Consider the following 19,875-nt stretch of genomic DNA (forward strand, 5'->3'; position numbering starts at 1 on the left):
AGCAGACCTTCTCACAGCTGTAGGCTACAGATGTACATTTTTAGTTTTTATCTTTGGGGGCCTAGTAGGGCAGGTGCACCTGTTGGTTTTGAGGGGCTTACAAATGGCAGGCCTCTCCAAAAGGAGGGCCAAACAGTCAGCAAGGATGTGCTCAGTTTCAGCCATTATAGGAAGACGCTCAATTTGGAGGAGGTGTTGTTTCCTTTACCCATGATTTATGTCCGCTGTGTCTGACAAGTATGTCAACTATACTGTATGTACGTAACCACTATACTGTATGTACGTAACCACTATACTGTATGTACGTAACCACTATACTGTATGTACGTAACCACTATACTGTATGTACGTAACCACTATACTGTATGTACGTAACCACTATACTGTATGTACGTAACCACTATACTGTATGTACGTAACCACTATACTGTATGTACGTAACCACTATACTGTATGTACGTAACCACTATACTGTATGTACGTAACCACTATACTGTATGTACGTAACCACTATACTGTATGTACGTAACCACTATACTGTATGTACGTAACCACTATACTGTATGTACGTAACCACTATACTGTATGTACGTAACCACTATACTGTATGTACGTAACCACTATACTGTATGTACGTAACCACTATACTGTATGTACGTAACCACTATACTGTATGTACGTAACCACTATACTGTATGTACGTAACCACTATACTGTATGTACGTAACCACTATACTGTATGTACGTAACCACTATACTGTATGTACGTAACCACTATACTGTATGTACGTAACCACTATACTGTATGTACGTAACCACTATACTGTATGTACGTAACCACTATACTGTATGTACGTAACCACTATACTGTATGTACGTAACCACTATACTGTATGTACGTAACCACTATACTGTATGTACGTAACCACTATACTGTATGTACGTAACCACTATACTGTATGTACGTAACCACTATACTGTATGTACGTAACCACTATACTGTATGTACGTAACCACTATACTGTATGTACGTAACCACTATACTGTATGTACGTAACCACTATACTGTATGTACGTAACCACTATACTGTATGTACGTAACCACTATACTGTATGTACGTAACCACTATACTGTATGTACGTAACCACTATACTGTATGTACGTAACCACTATACTGTATGTACGTAACCACTATACTGTATGTACGTAACCACTATACTGTATGTACGTAACCACTATACTGTATGTACGTAACCACTATACTGTATGTACGTAACCACTATACTGTATGTACGTAACCACTATACTGTATGTACGTAACCACTATACTGTATGTACGTAACCACTATACTGTATGTACGTAACCACTATACTGTATGTACGTAACCACTATACTGTATGTACGTAACCACTATACTGTATGTACGTAACCACTATACTGTATGTACGTAACCACTATACTGTATGTACGTAACCACTATACTGTATGTACGTAACCACTATACTGTATGTACGTAACCACTATACTGTATGTACGTAACCAGTAAGACTCCCTAATCGGGAGATAAGCGACCGTCAGGTCGCAGCGTGATTTTAGGGCAAAATGTGTAGGAGCAGTGTCCAAAAAAATGTGTTTGAAAAAATATATGGGACAGATCCATGTTGATGACATGAGTGTAGACAGACTGTGTACCGATTTGCGTAATTTTAGGGCAAAATCTGTAGGGGCAGTGTCCAAAAATGTGTTTGAAAAAGTCAGCCTGATGGTGGCGCTATATGGGACAGATTCATGTTGATGGCATGAGTGTAGACATACTGTGTACCGATTTGCGTGATTTTAGGGTCCTCCACTAGGGGTGCGACCACTTTTGCATCCATTCTAGAGCACCAGGAGTCGGTGGTCCCTGGGAATTCCCCGTGAACATCCCCGTTGGGGTGGTCATTGGTCATTTTAGCACTTTTTGGCGGCGGCGACAGGGGGTCCCTGGGGGTCCCTGGAGCTCCGGGGGTCCCGGGAGGGGTGGAGGTTGTGTGTTTGCAAAGTCTGGCATGGATTGGGGCAACGGTGGCGGAGATATGAGTTGGGGAAAAGTGTGACGTGATGGACAGACTGACGGACAGACTGACGGACAGACTGACTGACAGACAGCCTGTCGAGGTTTTGGCAGTAACTGCGACCTGACGGTCGCAACAATGCTGTATGTCAACTATGAAATATTGTTCCTTTGAAACAATTGTGGGCTCGCTCCAAGCCAAAAAACAATGTCTATAAAAGTACAAAATGTCTCAGATGCTCCTAATATTGACACGCTTTTTAAAAACAGCAGATCTACAAGCTCACAACACGTCACATTGTAGATCAGCTTCTTGCAATTAGCCAAAGTATTAAGTGGTTCATCTATGTTTTGTATTATTAATACAAATCTGCCAAGTAACAAGTAACTGAAGCTGACAAATACTGTAATTGTAGTGGAGTATAAGTAACAAAGAATGGAAAGTAAAATAAAAGTGCCTCAAAATTGTACTTGTATATACTCGAGTAAATGTACTTAGTTACTTTGCAGCACCACTGAACAGCCAATGACCAACAGGCCTGCCATAGCAGGTGTGACAATCAGTAGAGTGGAGAAGAGGTTGATATTAATGGTTTTAAATGTATTCATCACACAGCTTAGATCTTTGATCCTAGAGCTTTCTTCAAGCCCACAGCCACTGGACGCGGCGCGGAAGCGGCGCGTTAAAACATTTTATTTTTATTTTGTATTCAGTGCAAACAATCAATCCAACATAATGATACATAACACTTTCCCAGTGCACTCTCTTTTTTCTTTTTTTTTAGCTGCCGACAGACAGGCCACAAAACACAGAACAAAGCAAAACAAACAATAACTTGACTTACTAAGTAAACAAAGAACAAAGAACAAAACAGAAACTGACAAACCAAGGAGAGAAAAAGAAAAGAACAAGCACTGAGAAAAAACTAAAAACTAAAACAATAGAGCGTCGCAGCGGAAGTGGATTCCTGGGGTCACTTAATATTCCCCATTCATTTTCGCCATAGACTTTTACAAATATATTTATATCAATTATGTTAAGCCTCGAACCAAGCCATCCAGGATGGAGGTGAATCATGATCATATAACCTTTGATCCTATGTGAAATCATATTTTAATATTACATTATTTGATATACTACATTTAATAACTACCCTTTGTTTAGCGATTTTCAAAATGTTCTTTTCATAGAAAAAAAGGTTATATGGTCATGATTCACCTCCATCCTGGATGGCTTGGTTCGAGGCTTAACATAATTGTTATAAATATTTTTGTAAAAGTCTATGGCGAAAATGAATGGGGAATATTAAGTGACCCCAGGAATCCACTTCCGCTGCGATGCTCTATAGTATTATAAATAAATAACCATTATTTTCAATGAACTAACCCACACCGGCGGCATCAGACGCGCGCAGTCGCGGGTCTGCCGCCTCGTCTGCCGTGCCGATACGCCGCTGTTCTATTTTCCCAGCGTTGCCGCATGGTGAACATGTTCTCCCATGGTTCTCCCCACCGGGGGAAATGGATGTGCTGTGTGGCAGCGCGCTGCATCCAGTTGGGGTTACCGTGGGGCACTTAACGTGCGTCGATACCGCGACGCGACGCTGCGCAACCGCCTGCGGCTAGTGTGTGCTCCCCTTAAGATCTTTGATCTTAGAGCTTTCTTCAAGCCCACAGCCATGCTGTAACAATGCTCTCTTTGTAACTGGCTGTTCTTTCATATTGTCTGACTGCACTGTCAGTGTTTGTGACCTTTGTACGAGGCATCCTTGTACTTCTGTTAATGTGGTCATAAATAAACATTTCTAATGTTTGTGTGTGTGTGTGTGTGTGTGTGTGTGTGTGTGTGTGTGTGTGTGTGTGTGTGTGTGTGTGTGTGTGTGTGTGTCCTGCAGGACTTGGAGATCCGTTCCAACGCGGCTCGCTACCTGCCTCAGATCAGCGACCTTCTGAACCGCGTTCCTCGTCAGATGCTGCTGCTGCTGAAGACCAACGACCTTCTGAGAGGCATCGAGACGTCCTTGAAGACCAGAGCCTCCGCATCCTCCTTCATCAACATGTCTCGATGCTGCGTCAAGGCTCTGGCACAGTAAGAACCTCCTCTTTATCTATAATAACCTCCTCTTCATCAACAAATGTCACACTCTGTCCCTAGAGCGAAGGTAGTGTGCAAAAAAGGCACTTGAATAATGTCCAAAAAGACTCAAATTACTTCAAAGTCCAGCAAAAATACTCAAAAAGACTCAGAATACTCAAAAAATGCTCAATACGGAAATACTCAAAAAATACTCAAAAAATACTCAATACTCAAAGTACTCAAAAAATACTCAAAGTACTCAAAAATACTCAAAAGGTTCAAATAGCAAAATATCCCAAATCAGGAAAAAGTCAAGAGTTCTTTGATGCAAAAACCATGCGTTTATTCACCTTTCACAGAGTGTCCACAGCAAGGGTGTTCAAAGCACAAACAGCATCCAACATGCTAATCAAACACTGGCCAGGTTGGCCCAGGTCAGCTCCCCACAGTTCTTCACTACTAACTGCTGAGCAGTGGCAGGGCTCACCCTTATAAAGCTTAAGGCCCTCCCACCCGACCATACCAAACCTGATTGAAGGTACAAGCCAGTTAGCCCTTCTATTTACAAACACAGACCATAGTCTGCAATGGCATATACTGTAACCCCATTTTATACTTAGTGATACATTTCTCTTACATTACCCACAACCATAATGCAATAGGTCACTTTATTTACAATATCCCAGAGGTGGTATGGTCCTGTGGGATGAACCAAGCATGCTTCCCTAATTGGAACAGGCACTATAAAAGGCCACCTGAACCAGCCTTCGGGTCCTTTTCCACTGCCCAGAGGTAGGAAGCACTTGTATGCTACCTGGGCTTTTGTAGTGTAGTGTGTATGTGGTTATGTGGTGTTGGTGTTAGTGGCAGGCTGAACTGCCACATTACCCCTCCCCTCTCCAGGCGCAGCCGTGGTAGTGAACCTGGACAGGAAGTCAGCCAAAAGGTTGGTCTTGCCAGCCTTGTGTCGAATACTGAAACTGAAGGGTTGTAAATCAAGGTACCATCTTGTAATTCTCGCATTACGATCCTTCATTGTGTTGATCCAGGACAGAGCCTTGTGGTCTGTTTCAACATCAAACTCCCTTCCAAGGAGGTAATAGCGCAGGCTCTCCAGAGCCCATTTAATAGCTAAGCCCTCCTTCTCAATTGTTGAATACCTGGTCTCCCGGGGTTCCAACTTACGGCTGAGGTACAATACTGGTCTCTCCTCTCCCTCATCCCCTTGTAGCAAAACAGCTCCAAGCCCAACATCAGACGCATCGGTCTGGACCATGAAGCGCTTCTGAAAATCAGGACTACAGAGGACAGGGGATGAACACATTGCATTCTTGAGAGCAGCAAATGACTGCTCACATTTTAGGGTCCACTTAACAGGGTTGGGTGCTGCTTTCTGGGTTAGGTCAGTTAGAGGGGCGGCAAGGGTGGAGTAATGAGGGAGAAAGTTGCAATACCATCCTAAAAGGCCTAACAGAGACCTCACCTGCCTTTTGGTACGTGGACGTGCAGCATTGCGGATGGCTTCGACTTTGTCCACGAGAGGGCGAATGGAGCCACCTCCCAGCTGGAACCCGAGATACTGCACTTCACCCTTGGCCCACACACACTTTTGAGCATTGAGGGTCAGCCCGGCTCTCTCGATGCACATCAGGACCTGTCGGAGGTGTTGGAGATGGTCCTCCCAGGAGTAGCTGAAGATGACCACGTCATCCAGGTAAGCAGCGCTGAAAGACTCCAAACCTCTGAGAACAGTGTCCATCAACCTCTGGAACGTCGCAGGCGCTCCATGAAGTCCGAATGGCATCACTGTGAATTGGTACAGCCCTGATGGGGTGCGGAAGGCTGTGTACTGTTTCGATGTCTCCTCCAATGGAATCTGCCAATAACCTTTGCAGAGGTCCAGTGTGGTTATGTACTTGGCATTTCCAACACGCTCCACCAGGTCATCTATTCGAGGCATGGGGTAAGCATCAAAGCGGGAGACAGCATTGACCTTCCTGAAGTCGATACAGGGCCGCTGAGAACCATCCTTCTTAGGCACCATCACCATAGGACTGGACCATTCACTCTCGGATGGCTCGATCACCTCCAGGTCAAGCATATTTTGGATCTCGTCCTTGAGAGACACCCCCAGCCTTTCCGGGATCCGATATGGCCTCTGACGAATGGGAGAAACTGCTTCCTTTAGACGGATGGTGTGCTTAGTCAGCGTGGTTCGCCCTGGACCCTCTCGGAACAGCCCAGGCCTCTCCTCCAGAAGCCTCTGTAACTGCTGTTGCTGTTGGGATGGCAGGTGATCAAGGTCAATGGTTTTCGGCTCGAGGAGTTGCTGTAGGTTGGAATCAGCCTCACCATCTTCCTCCTGGACCTGCCGCACCAGTAACACTTCAGCGGTTGGAACTTCACGCTCCTTCCACTCTTTGAGGAGGTTGATATGGTAGACCTGGGTTGCTTTCCCCTTGTCTGCATGAGCCACCTCGTACGTCACTGGTCCCATCTTCCTCAGCACCGGATAGGGCCCCTGCCATCTTGCCAACAGTTTGTTGCTGCACGTGGGGAGTAAGAGCAGGACTTTTTGGCCAGGTTTCAGCTCCCTCTGCCGAGCCCTTTTGTCATACCAGCGCTTCTGGTCCTGCTGCGCCCTTTCCAGGTTCTCTTTGGCCCCCTCACGGTACTTCTCCAGGCGGTCACGCATTTGGAGCACATAGGACAGGATTCCCTCTGGTGCTGGTGTTTTGGTTTCCTCCCACTCCTTCCTCAAGAGGTCCAGGGGTCCCTGTACCGGCCATCCATAGAGGAGTTCGAAGGGGGAAAACCCTGTGGATGCCTGTGGCACCTCCCTGTAGGCAAACAAGACAAAGGGTAACCACTTATCCCAGTCCCGGCCGGTATCAGAGACAAACTTACGCAACATCTGCTTCAAGGTTTGGTTAAATCTCTCAACCAGGCCATCAGTCTCTGGATGGTAAGGAGTGGTACGAATGCCTTTAATACCGAGCTCCTTGTGCAGCTGTTTCATCAGACCAGAAGTGAAGTTACTGCCTTGGTCAGTCAAGATTTCTGCCGGAACGCCTACACGAGAGAAAAGTTGGACAAGTGCACCAATTATCTTTGGGGTCTTGATGCTTCGGAGGGGAAAGGCTTCTGGAAACCGGGTGGCATAGTCACAGATAACAAGTATGTACTGGTACCCTGAGCTGCTCTTCTCCAGTGGACCGACAATGTCCATGGCTATGCGCCGGAAAGGGGTGCTAATGATTGGTAATGGGTGTAATGGAACCTGCTTGGGCTTGAGGTGTGTGGTGAGTTGACAATCTGGGCATGTGGTGCAGAAATACTTGACATCGCTATACATGGTTGGCCAGTAAAACCGTGACCCCAGCCGTGTGTATGTTTTCTGCTGCCCTAGATGACCTGCCCATGGTACGGTGTGTGCCAGGTGTAAAACAAGAGGCCTACAACTGGTGGGTACAACTAAGCGTTTACCTGCATCCCCCATCACATACAGAATGTCATTTTCAATCATGAAATGTGGACCAGTAGGTTTGTTCCCCTCCCCATCCTCAACCTGCTTGTACAAAGGAGACAGAGAAGGATCAGACATTTGCAACTGCCTTATGTCATTTGGAATGTCCCAATTAACATCTACAGGTTCAGGATAGGTCTCTAGACTCTCTACCTTCTTAAAGGTGCCTTCCATTTTCTCAAGGCGGCGCTGTCGCCGTGGTTTTCTTGGGCCTTTGGAAGCACCCTCACACAGATCACCATCAAGATCTGGGAGAGGCTCCAGGCCAGCTTTAACCTGGGACCTTGTGACCATAGCACATGTTTCAATTTTCTGTTGTTTCTCTGCAATTAGCTCTCGCAAAATTGGCAAATCCCTCCCCAGGATACAATCAACAGATAAATGGTCCATAACCCCCACCTGCAGCAAAAATGCCTGCCCAGCTACACCAATGGTAACTTCAGCGGTGGGGTATGGTTTCTGGTCCCCGTGCACACATTCAATGTCAGTTTTGTGCCCATAATCAATACCACTTTCTGTCAGATAGCATTTCTTAATCAAAGACATAGAACTTCCACTATCCAACAAAGCTAACACATGGACACCATTAACAGTCACTGGATAGAATGAGGCATCTTCTGACTTCATGCCTAGCTCTCTAGACATCTCTCTGCGGGGCACACAACAGTAACCAGACAGTTTCGGTTTCTTTAGGGGGCAGTCGGCGGCCTTATGGCCCGGCTGCAGGCAGTAGAAACAAATGAGTTCACCACGACTGCTGCTAGCCTGTGGCCCATATCTACTAGTAGTACTAACCCCCATTCTCCCCTGACTGGTATGAGTAGACTGTTGTACATACCCCTTGTTCCCCTGAGTCCCATAGACAGCTCTCGCCCCATCTTGTCGGTTGTCGCCTCGGGTGGGCTGGCGTGGTGGCCTGGAAGCTGGTGTCCTCCGGGCGTTGACGTATTGCGTTGCCAGCCTGGCTGCTGCCAAGCCAGTGGTGGGCTCGTGCTCCTTCACCCAGGTCCGGATGTCAGGTGCAAGCACTCGCAGCAGCTGCTCCAAGATGATGGCCTCGCCGATGTCCTCCACGCTGGTCTGGTCCGGTTTAATCCATCGCCGATACAGGCCCTTCAGGCGTTGATAGGTCTCGGTGGGCACTTCATTTGGTGGAACTGCTGTGTCTCTGAAGCGCTGTCGATACGTCTCGGTTGAAATGTTGAACTTGGCCAACAATGCTTGTTTCAGGTCTGGGTACGAGTCGGAAAGCTCCTCATCCATGGCGGAGTAGGCCTCCAATGCCTTCCCCGTCAACAACGGCACGAGCCGGTAGGCCCACTCTACTTCTGGCCACGCCCAGGTTTTGGCAATTCGTTCGAATCGGAGGAGGTAGTTTTCCATATCTTCTCCTTCCTGGAACGGAAGCAGCCTGGGGTCTTTACGGGGTACTGGTGGTGCTGGTTGGGGCTGCTGTGGGACTGGTGGTTCTGCTTGGGGGTGCTGTTGGCCTGGTGGTTCTGCTTGGGGGTGCTGTGGGACTGGTGGTGCTGGTTGGTTGGCCGCTTGGACTGCTGCCCGTATGCCCTGCATCTCCCTCACCAACAGCTCCTCACGGTCCCTCTGTGCCCCCATAAACCGCCTCAACAAATCCACCATCTCCTGCTGGGGGGGAATGGTATGGCGACGGGAAGCGGCTGCCCCCCCCCCCTTCATCATCCTCCCACTCCTGCTCATCCAGGCCAAGCTCTGCTTCAGGTGGGAGTTCAGTCTTACTTCGTGTGGAATGGGTTTTCAATGCCCTCTTGGGGATCTTTCGAGGCCCCATCCCACCACTGCCACCAAAATGTCACACTCTGTCCCTAGAGCGAAGGTAGTGTGCAAAAAAGGCACTTGAATAATGTCCAAAAAGACTCAAATTACTTCAAAGTCCAGCAAAAATACTCAAAAAGACTCAGAATACTCAAAAAATGCTCAATACGGAAATACTCAAAAAATACTCAAAAAATACTCAATACTCAAAGTACTCAAAAAATACTCAAAGTACTCAAAAATACTCAAAAGGTTCAAATAGCAAAATATCCCAAATCAGGAAAAAGTCAAGAGTTCTTTGATGCAAAAACCATGCGTTTATTCACCTTTCACAGAGTGTCCACAGCAAGGGTGTTCAAAGCACAAACAGCATCCAACATGCTAATCAAACACTGGCCAGGTTGGCCCAGGTCAGCTCCCCACAGTTCTTCACTACTAACTGCTGAGCAGTGGCAGGGCTCACCCTTATAAAGCTTAAGGCCCTCCCACCCGACCATACCAAACCTGATTGAAGGTACAAGCCAGTTAGCCCTTCTATTTACAAACACAGACCATAGTCTGCAATGGCATATACTGTAACCCCATTTTATACTTAGTGATACATTTCTCTTACATTACCCACAACCATAATGCAATAGGTCACTTTATTTACAATATCCCAGAGGTGGTATGGTCCTGTGGGATGAACCAAGCATGCTTCCCTAATTGGAACAGGCACTATAAAAGGCCACCTGAACCAGCCTTCGGGTCCTTTTCCACTGCCCAGAGGTAGGAAGCACTTGTATGCTACCTGGGCTTTTGTAGTGTAGTGTGTATGTGGTTATGTGGTGTTGGTGTTAGTGGCAGGCTGAACTGCCACAACATGTATCCATAAGAACCTCCTCTTTATCCATAAGAACCTCCTCTTTATCCATAAGAACCTCCTCTTCATCAACATGTCTCCATAAGAACCTCCTCCATCATCAACATGTCTCGATGCTGCGTCAAGGCTCTGGCACAGTAAGAACCTCCTCTTTATCTATAATAACCTCCTCTTCATCAACATGTATCCATAAGAACCTCCTCCTTTATCAACATGTATCCATAAGAACCTCCTCCATCATCAACATGTCTCGATGCTGCGTCAAGGCTCTGGCACAGTAAGAACCTCCCCTTTATCTATAATAACCTCCTCTTCATCAACATGTATCCATAAGAACCTCCTCCTTTATCAACATGTATCCATAAGAACCTCCTCCTTTATCAACATGTATCCATAAGAACCTCCTCCTTTATCAACATGTATCCATAAGAACCTCCTCCTTCATCAACATGTATCCATAAGAACCTCCTCCTTCATCAACATGTATCCATAAGAACCTCCTCCTTTATCAACATGTCTCGATGTTGCATCAAGGCTCTGGCACAGTAAGGACCTCCTCTTTATCTATAATAACCTCCTCTTCATCAACATGTCTCCATAAGAACCTCCTCTTTATCCATAAGAACCTCCTCTTTATCCATAAGAACCTCCTCCTTTATCAACATGTATCCATAAGAACCTCCTCCTTTATCAACATGTATCCATAAGAACCTCCTCCTTTATCAACATGTATCCATAAGAACCTCCTCCTTTATCAACATGTATCCATAAGAACCTCCTCCTTTATCAACATGTATCCATAAGAACCTCCTCCTTTATCAACATGTATCCATAAGAACCTCCTCCTTTATCAACATGTATCCATAAGTACCTCCTCCTTCATCAACATGTATCCATAAGAACCTCCTCCTTTATCAACATGTATCCATAAGAACCTCCTCCTTTATCAACATGTATCCATAAGAACCTCCTCCTTTATCAACATGTCTCGATGCTGCGTCAAGGCTCTGGCACAGTAAGGACCTCCTCTTTATCCATAAGACCCTCCTATTCATCAACATGTATCCATAAGAACCTCCTCTTTATCCATAAGAACCTCCTCTTTATCCATAAGAACCTCCTCTTTATCCATAAGAACCTCCTCTTCATCCATAAGAACCTCCTCTTTATCCATAAGAACCTCCCCTTTATCCATAAGAACCTCCTCCTTCATCAACATGTCTCGATGCTGCGTCAAAGCTCTGGCACAGTAAGAACCTCCTCTTCATCTATAATAACCTCCTATTCATCAACATGTATCCATAAGAACCTCCTCTTTATCCATAAGAACCTCCTCTTTATCCATAAGAACCTCCTCTTCATCAACATGTATCCATAAGAACCTCCTCTTTATCCATAAGAACCTCCTCTTTATCCATAAGAACCTCCTCTTTATCCATAAGAACCTCCTCTTCATCAACATGTCTCGATGCTGTATCAAAGCTCTGGCACAGTAAGAACCTAAACATCGTTGACGTCTCCACGACATGCCTTTTCAGAGATATCGTATGAGAGATCCTTTTAAAAAATGAATTGTTAATACAGAGATTCATTGCAGAATTCAGTTTAAACCTGCATTTTGTTATAAATCAGTGGTTCTCAAACTTGTCATACAATGTCAAGGTCTCACCTTACCTCTACCATTTGGTATCCATTTGGATACTGTCAGAAAAAGACCTACAAGTCTTCGGCGCGTTGCAGCCGTTACTCGTTGAGGCGTTGCGTGGCAGCCATGGAAGCAAACGCACAATCACCACAATGTCATTTACAGCCAGATGTTACCCTACCATTCAGGGTTAAATGAACACCTGATATTTCTGTGGGAGGAGGATCAATGTAGAGCCAGGCATTATGGTCATTTATCTGTGTTTATCTCTCTCTCTCTCTCTCTTTCTCTCACACACACACACTCACACACACACGCACACGCGCACACACACACACACACACACACACACACACACACACACACACACACACACACACACACACACATACACAGCGGTGTGGTAAACAATACATTTATAACACTTACAGAACAGTCTACTGTCATTATGGACTCCCAGATCTCATCTCTACATCCTCTGTCTGTCTGTCTGTCTGTCTGTCTGTCTGTCTGTCTGTCTGTCTGTCTGTCTGTCTGTCTGTCTGTCTGTCTGTCTGTCTGTCTGTCTGTCTGTCTGACTGACTGACTGACTCACTCCAGTGTGTGTGTGTGTGTGCGTGTGCGTGCGTAATTGGTTGTGAGAGGAGGGATCTGGGCTGTCAGTTCAGCTCTCTGCTGATGCAAGAAGCTACACACACACACACACACACACACACACACACACACACACACACACACACACACACACACACACACACACACACACACACAGTGGTAGCTGCATATAAAATATAAAGTATGAATCATGCTGTGTTGTCACTCCTCAGTGACACCCTGAGCACCCCCCCCCCCCCCCCCACCACCACCACCCTGAGCACCGGGAGGCCCCAGGGAGCCCCCCCCCCCCCCTCCTGTCTGACTGCAGCTTTAAGTCACCTCACATTTTATATTTATAAATCATGTATGATTTTCCCACGCAGTGAAACTATGATGTCATCATAGTGCTGCTTTAATATGGTTTCCTAGTTCTTATAGACCGTTTTACCGTTTGTCCTGGGTGCTCACCTGTAGAGGGCGCTGCTGCCATGGCTGTGGTGTAAACAGTAGTGTAAAGTAACTAGTAGCCTACATTTACTTAAAGGGGAGTTTCGGTCAAAAACGACTTTCCTACCTTTGAAATGATGATCCAGGAAGGCTCTGGGCTGATCCGGGTGTTGTTTTACCCAAAGCAGCATTTTGTTCATTTTTCGATTTTCTCCCCTGCACCCCACGGCTCCAAAACGGCACCTTTAGGCCCAGGAGAGAAACACTGGGAAATCCCTAACCCGTTGGGAAACGCGCGTTCACGAGCTGCTGCTGCTGCTGCTGCTGCTGCTCTCACAGCTCCACCTCCCTCCCCCACAGCCTGTTACCTGTTGAGGCAGACAAGAGGCTACACCATACATCACTCTGCAGACTTTGTCGACATAGTTACATCTTTTTTCTTTGGCTAAGAGCATTTTTGTGTTTTATTGTTCGTCGCGCGTCGGGGAGTCACGCGATACAAAACGGGATTTCCCAGTGTTCTCTCCTGGGCTGCGAGTTCAGAGTTGAGCTTGAAGTAAACAAACATGGCGGCGACCAGGAGCTGATGTAGCTCGGATATGCTAACAACAGTATGAGGGACTGAGACCGAGCGAGAAAAGTGAATTTTGAGCGAGAATAATAACCGGATTACGGTACGACCCTAAAGGTGCCGTTTTGGAGCCGTGGGGTGCAGGGGAGAAAATCGAAAAATGAACAAAATGCTGCTTTGGGTAAAACAACACCCGGATCAGCCCAGAGCCTTCCTGGATCATCATTTCAAAGGTAGGAAAGTCGTTTTTGACCGAAACTCCCCTTTAAAGTGTAGGCACCATGAAATTTGCCTTGTAAAACTGTTGACACATGTCTCTAAAGGTCCCCCTAAGTATTTTTACATATATTTGAGTCATATTAGTTTGAGAATACATAGTTACATTTGAGGTTTATAATTAATAAGACCAACTGTGGCCATTTTGGGAAATAACTTCGGAAATAAAGTTGTCGCGTGAAAATGACGAAAACAAGAGAATCTCTCTTGCCCTCTTGTCTCGGTGAAATGCAAGCTGGACACGCCCATTTCTGCCCCCCCCCCCCCCCCCCCCTGCCGTTTTCTTGTCAGCACGGCTGCACGGACTGACAGCGCAGCGGTGGAAGAAGTACTCATATTTTTGTACTCAAGTAAAAGTATCAACAAGTAAAAGTATCGATACTACAATGTAGAAATAAACCGTTACAAGAAAATGTCCGTCACGCACTGTGAGCTTGTAGATCGGCTAATTTCAAATGGCCGATGTATATATAGTGATTAATGAATGGTTTGTAATAATAATTAAACAAAGTATTTTTTATAACTTTTTTTAATAACTGCAGTGGAGTAAAAGTAGCCTACAATGATTTATTTTGAGATGAAGTGGAGTAGAAATAAAAGTACTGAAAATGTAAAACACTCCAGTAAAGTAAAAATACCTCAAAATTGTAGGGCCCTACTTAAGTACAGTATCTGAGTAAATGTAGCCTACTTAGATACCGACTGCAGGCGAGCCGATTAGAAGAAGAGCTGGTCGCGGCTATCTCCGCCTCAAAGTACATCAATACTTGAGTAAATGTAGGCTACTTAGTTACTTTACACTCGACTCACTAGCAGGCTGCACGTAGATGTGCACGTAGATGCGAGCGGGCGAGCGGCTCTCATCCACTCACAATGATGACAAGCCTCGGTCAAAGTGGTTTAGTACTTGAGTAAATGTTGGCTACTTAGTTACTTTACACACGAGTCACCAGCGTAGATGCGAGCCTAGATGCGAGCGCAAGCCTCGGTCAAAGTGCTTGGTTTAATGTTTTATTTTAACTCTATCTTCTAATTATTATTAACTTATCCTCACAAATAGTCGCCCTGTCTGGCTGTCCCCTATTTATCTTATTTTGTCATGATGATTTGTCCCAGAAACGGCCCGGGAAACAATGGCTTAATTTAACGCATAATTTAACGCAATTTGTGATTAAAAATGAAATAAATGATAATGATCGGAAAAAACAACATATCGTTACCCCTTCTCCGTATCTTGATCGGCTTATCCAAACGTATCGTTGCCTCTGCGCCCAGCCAATCAGTGAGTCAGATCGCTTGGGGGGGGGGGGAGGGTAGCCATCTTCCCATTCACTTACTGTGTAGACGTTAGCGTTAGCCTAGCCGCCGTCCCGGGTGAAATCGTTCAGAACACGGTTGAAATGGATTGTACATACAGAGACGATACATGAGCTTACATCGACGCACACGGATCGTGCACACGAAGCGCTCGGGGGGGGGGGGGGGGGGGGGGGGGGGGGGGGGAGCGCAGCAGCTAAAATCCCACATTAGGCCAATGCAGAGCTGCAACTTTCGCTGGAACTTTTCGTGCCGTGTGTAAACATAGACGTGAAAAGAATGACATGTTGTTGTATCTCTATGATGGTCTTATGAAATGAATGCTGTCTCAGATCATAAGGACTGAAATAATAGATATTTCCGGCTAATCCACCAACAGCCAATTTGGCAGGCTGTGAAAATGTTAAAGACCCAATGAAATGACTATTTTGTGTATTTTATTTTGAAGTTTCAGTCTGAAAAGGAAGCCTGTGTGTTTCTGAACCAATGAGAAGGGACCAGCCCTTCAGGCGATGGGATTTAAAATCTGAGTAATGGGAGTAATGGGAGCCAGCAATGGGAAACAAACAGGTGAATGTAATCAAAGGTTCATTTATATTCAAAAACGCTATCTATGTCATCACACAGCACATTTCTGTTCACAGGAAATAATTAAGAATGGCGTATTTAGGGACCTTCGATATAAAAATACACAAAAAGTGTTTCTTTTCTATTGTTTGGCATCTAGTGTTAGGAATGCCCATATGATTACCACGGATAAGCTCTAAAAGTGTGAAAAACGTATTTTTCATTTCACTGGGTCTTTAAGAGTATTTGTGATTTACTTGAGTAATTCCCATTTTCAATCGTTTTTACTTCTACTCCACCACTGGCAGCTGTTTACACCACAGTGCTCTCTAGTATATTCTGTTCTATTCTATTCTATTCTATTCTATTCTATTCTATTGTGTACAACAGCTGTGTGTCAGAGCCTGGCATGAGAACCACAGCGCCCCCTACAGAGGATGATGTTTATAGATGTCACAAAGGAGAAGGTTTGGGGACTGGTTGTTTGTCTGGGGTGACGTCACAGACGTGACATGCCCTTATATGGAAAGCTATTGTAGATCTGCGTGTGAAGGCCCTCGTAGTGGCCTGATGACTGATCCCAGTGGAAGAACCAATCAATGACTAGCTTGTGTTTAACATAAACTCTTGTCTCTGATTGGACAGGACACCAGAGGAGTGAGGCGGGCTCCACCACTCATTGGCTGATGATCAGCCTATCAGAGAGGATCAGTCTGATGAAGATCAGCCTCTACGAGCTCTACCTGTGGATGAGGAGCTCTGTGATTGGTCTGTGGATGACCTCTGTACTGGCTGGATGACCTCTGACCTCTGGATCACCTCTGACCTCTGGATCACCTCTGTACTGGCTGGATGACCTTTGGATGACCTGTCTGTCTGTCTGTCTGTCTGTCTGTCTGTCTGTCTGTCTGTCTGTCTGTCTGTCTGTCTGGGACCACCAGTGTGAGTGTGGGGGTCCCCCTAGCTCTGGTCCATGGCGTCACCTCCACTGACGCTCTGACAGACCCGTCGGCAAAATGAATAGACCAGGATTTCTCAGCCCCCTACCAGCGCTCAACTTGAGTCAAAATAAACTAAACTACTTCACTACTAACCAAACCAAAGGTAGTTTTGCGTTGTGAAAGTCTATTCTCCGCGGTGGGAAACCTCTCAGCACCCACTCTGAAATAAAACGCACCCACCTCGAGCCACACAGCGGCCACCGCAGACACAATGGTTCACAACCCGGAAATAAGCGGTGGTCGAGTTGGATGCACTTTATTTCATGCCAAAAATAATGTATTTTACAGATTGGGTGGGGTGCAGAGGGGTTCACTACCTTTGGTTTGGTGAGTAGTGAAGTATTTTTGTTTATTTTGACAAAAGTTGAGCACTGGTAGGGGCTGAGAAATCCTGGTCTAGTCATTTGCCGACGGGTCTGTCAGAGCGTCACTGGAGGTGACGAGATGGACCAGAGCTAGTCAAGGCCCTGAATGGTTCTTTGGTCCTCATCAGAGGACTTCCTCCAGCGTCTGGAGAAGGTCCTGACCAGAACCTCACCGTACCATGCATAACGTACTGTACATACCTGGGTCACCGTACCATGTATATGTATGTATGTATGTATGTATGTATGTATGTATATGTTGCCATGCGATACATATTGAGATGAGTCACTGGACTGGACTTCTACCATTGGTTTGTATGCATGGGAACAAAGTAATTTTTTTCCTCCAAAATACTACAGTCTAGAGTATCCATACAGTATTGGGAAAGTATTGCGATATGAGCTATATTAGCTGTATTGCACATCTCTACATGCACACATATGCGCATGCGCGCGCGCGCACACACACACACACACACACACACACACACACACAGAGTTAATAGTGGTGTTTCCATAAAGCCAGTTTTATGAGCATTAAGGCTTTTGTGCATAAAAATTCGAATAAACTTTCATTTTTTGCAAAACCATTTACGCATGCGCTTGGAAGAGGTGGATTTTGGGGATTAATCAAAAAAACGAAAATGCGCAAAAGGAAAATAGAGAAACACTAAGCGATTAGGTTTTCTATTAAAATACAACTTGCATGATATGTATTTGGCTGAAGGGAGCTGCTAACGTGTTCCTCTACTGTACCTTGCATTGTATGTTTATTATGTTCTGTGCAAGCTTCGTCCGTCACATGTTTATTATGTTCTGTGCAAGCTTCGTCCGTCACATCATCCGTCAATCATCCAAGTAAATCCTGGCTAATGCTGCATTCACACTGAGAGAAGCCAAGCTAATGGTTTGCTTGGTAATTCAGTGTAATCTCTATGCAAACCAGCTTTTTAACATTTCCAAGCTTTTTTTCCAGCTAGGAAATTTTAAAAGCTGGTTTTCATAGAGAATACATTGAATTACCAAGCAAACCATTAGCTTGGCTTTTCTGTATGTGAATGAGGCATTACACTTCGTCGACACACCGTGTTGCGTGCCAAAAGTGTCCGATCTACAAGCTCACAGCTCCTCGCATCCACAACACGTGAGCTTGCAGATCGGCCACCTTCCCAGACGCAGAGGTCTTCCAAGAATTGCATTTCATCAGTGGATGGAAACAGGCTCAATTCGCTTCTTCTTTTTCTGAATTTCTGACAATTGGCTTCCTATTCTTCAAAAGGCTTATAGAAACACAGCTACTGACACCAGCACTGGTTTTATTTGACATCAAGCTTTCATTTCCCTTCAAACATTTGTCACTTTGATTCCTTTCCTTCAATACTGTGTGCTGCTACGATTCACTGCGCACACACACACACACACGCGCACTGCACACACACACACACACACACACGCACGCACGCACGCACGCACACACACACACACACACACACATGCACTACACAGATTGAATTATTTCTGTCAAACATTCATTTTGTAAAAGTGATGAAAAAGTTGTGAGAAACACACAGTGTTTTATACGGTCAGACATGCAGCTCACAGATATAATAGGTCCTATATATATATAATAGATGTGGAGGACATACGTATCTGGCATACATTTTGTATGCCAGATTATCAATATCTATACAATTATTTATTTTAAACTCCACAGAGATCTGGTTCTGTGTTCATAGCAAACTAAAGACGGTTGCCTCCCCTTAAATAAAACTTCACCGCCCAAGACATTTTATTTACAGTTGGAGTCATGTGATCAGCAACAGGTTCTATTCGTACCTCTTGCACCGGCCCACAGAGCAGAGAGACATGATTGGCCCACTGGCTTGTCTATCATCTGAATACCAGCCTAGTGGCCCAATCACAGACTACTGTGGCCCAGGAGTCCCACCCACACATTTAACAGCATACAAGCCCACACCGCGTCGCTGCCTCTACGTGTTGTGGGCTTGTAGATCTACTATGTTGGGTTCGTGCTGGTTGTGTTGGGCTGGTCTAGGCCAACATGCAGTCCAGCCCTGACTCTGACAATATGAACAACTCACTACGCTTCAGACCTCATGATTGTTTTATTAGTTTTTCCTGTGTTTTTATTTCCTAGACCAGGGGTTTCCAAAGTGGGTGACGGGGCACCCTGGGGTGCCGTGACGGCAGTCCAGGGGTGGAATTTATTTGGACACTTGAAAAAATATTTAGTATCATTTTAAACTTGAAGTACAAAGTTATTCTCAGTCAGTTCTAAACAAAAAGACTGTTATCTCAACGTTTTCCTCGTAAAATAATCACTAAAATATCGTCACTGTCGGGCAGAAACCTTGTATCTCCAAGTTTCAAATGTGTACGTCTTTTGCCCTGCTTCATCATACAAGACTGTCACACAAAACTAGTGAAAACAGCAGATCTACAAGCACACAACGCCTCGTGATAGGCGTTGTGTGCTTGTAGATCTGCTGTTTTCAGTACATTTTATAGATGATAAATACCAAACGAACGGTTTTGGACATACAAGGTCTCCACCCAACAACGACGATATGCTATAAATATAAGGTGCTGGGAGTGAATATTATAATGTAGGGGTGCCTCGGATTAAAACAATATTTATGGGGTGACCTGAGACAAAAAGGTTTGGGAACCCCTGGCCTAGACGACCATGGATCAGTCAGTGACATCACTCAATCTATACAGCTGCATGTCTAAACTATGTGAATATTGTGGGGAAAG

General features: G+C 45.3%; 1 protein-coding gene across 1 annotated transcript in view; it reads left to right on the forward strand.

Moving 5' to 3' along the window:
- Positions 1 to 16,531, forward strand: part of LOC308305476 (uncharacterized protein) — a gene marked incomplete at both ends in the record, with an annotated part of 90,283 nt that extends 73,752 nt beyond the window's left edge. Inside the window, 15 exons of the mRNA XM_080750272.1 lie at positions 3,951 to 4,144; positions 4,997 to 5,078; positions 5,182 to 5,195; positions 5,642 to 5,846; positions 6,783 to 6,974; positions 7,842 to 7,922; positions 8,521 to 8,741; positions 9,246 to 9,395; positions 10,398 to 10,448; positions 10,538 to 10,588; positions 11,276 to 11,326; positions 11,510 to 11,560; positions 11,660 to 11,803; positions 16,122 to 16,198; positions 16,377 to 16,531. Of these exons, the coding sequence (XP_080606398.1) occupies positions 3,951 to 4,144; positions 4,997 to 5,078; positions 5,182 to 5,195; positions 5,642 to 5,846; positions 6,783 to 6,974; positions 7,842 to 7,922; positions 8,521 to 8,741; positions 9,246 to 9,395; positions 10,398 to 10,448; positions 10,538 to 10,588; positions 11,276 to 11,326; positions 11,510 to 11,560; positions 11,660 to 11,803; positions 16,122 to 16,198; positions 16,377 to 16,531 (1,719 nt within the window). The remainder of the gene's footprint in view (positions 1 to 3,950; positions 4,145 to 4,996; positions 5,079 to 5,181; positions 5,196 to 5,641; positions 5,847 to 6,782; positions 6,975 to 7,841; positions 7,923 to 8,520; positions 8,742 to 9,245; positions 9,396 to 10,397; positions 10,449 to 10,537; positions 10,589 to 11,275; positions 11,327 to 11,509; positions 11,561 to 11,659; positions 11,804 to 16,121; positions 16,199 to 16,376) is intronic.
- Positions 16,532 to 19,875: the final 3,344 nt, after the last annotated feature.

This window comes from Nannobrachium achirus (genome assembly GCF_963921795.1).
Source record: "Nannobrachium achirus genome assembly, chromosome: 20".
Lineage (NCBI taxonomy): Eukaryota > Metazoa > Chordata > Actinopteri > Myctophiformes > Myctophidae > Nannobrachium > Nannobrachium achirus.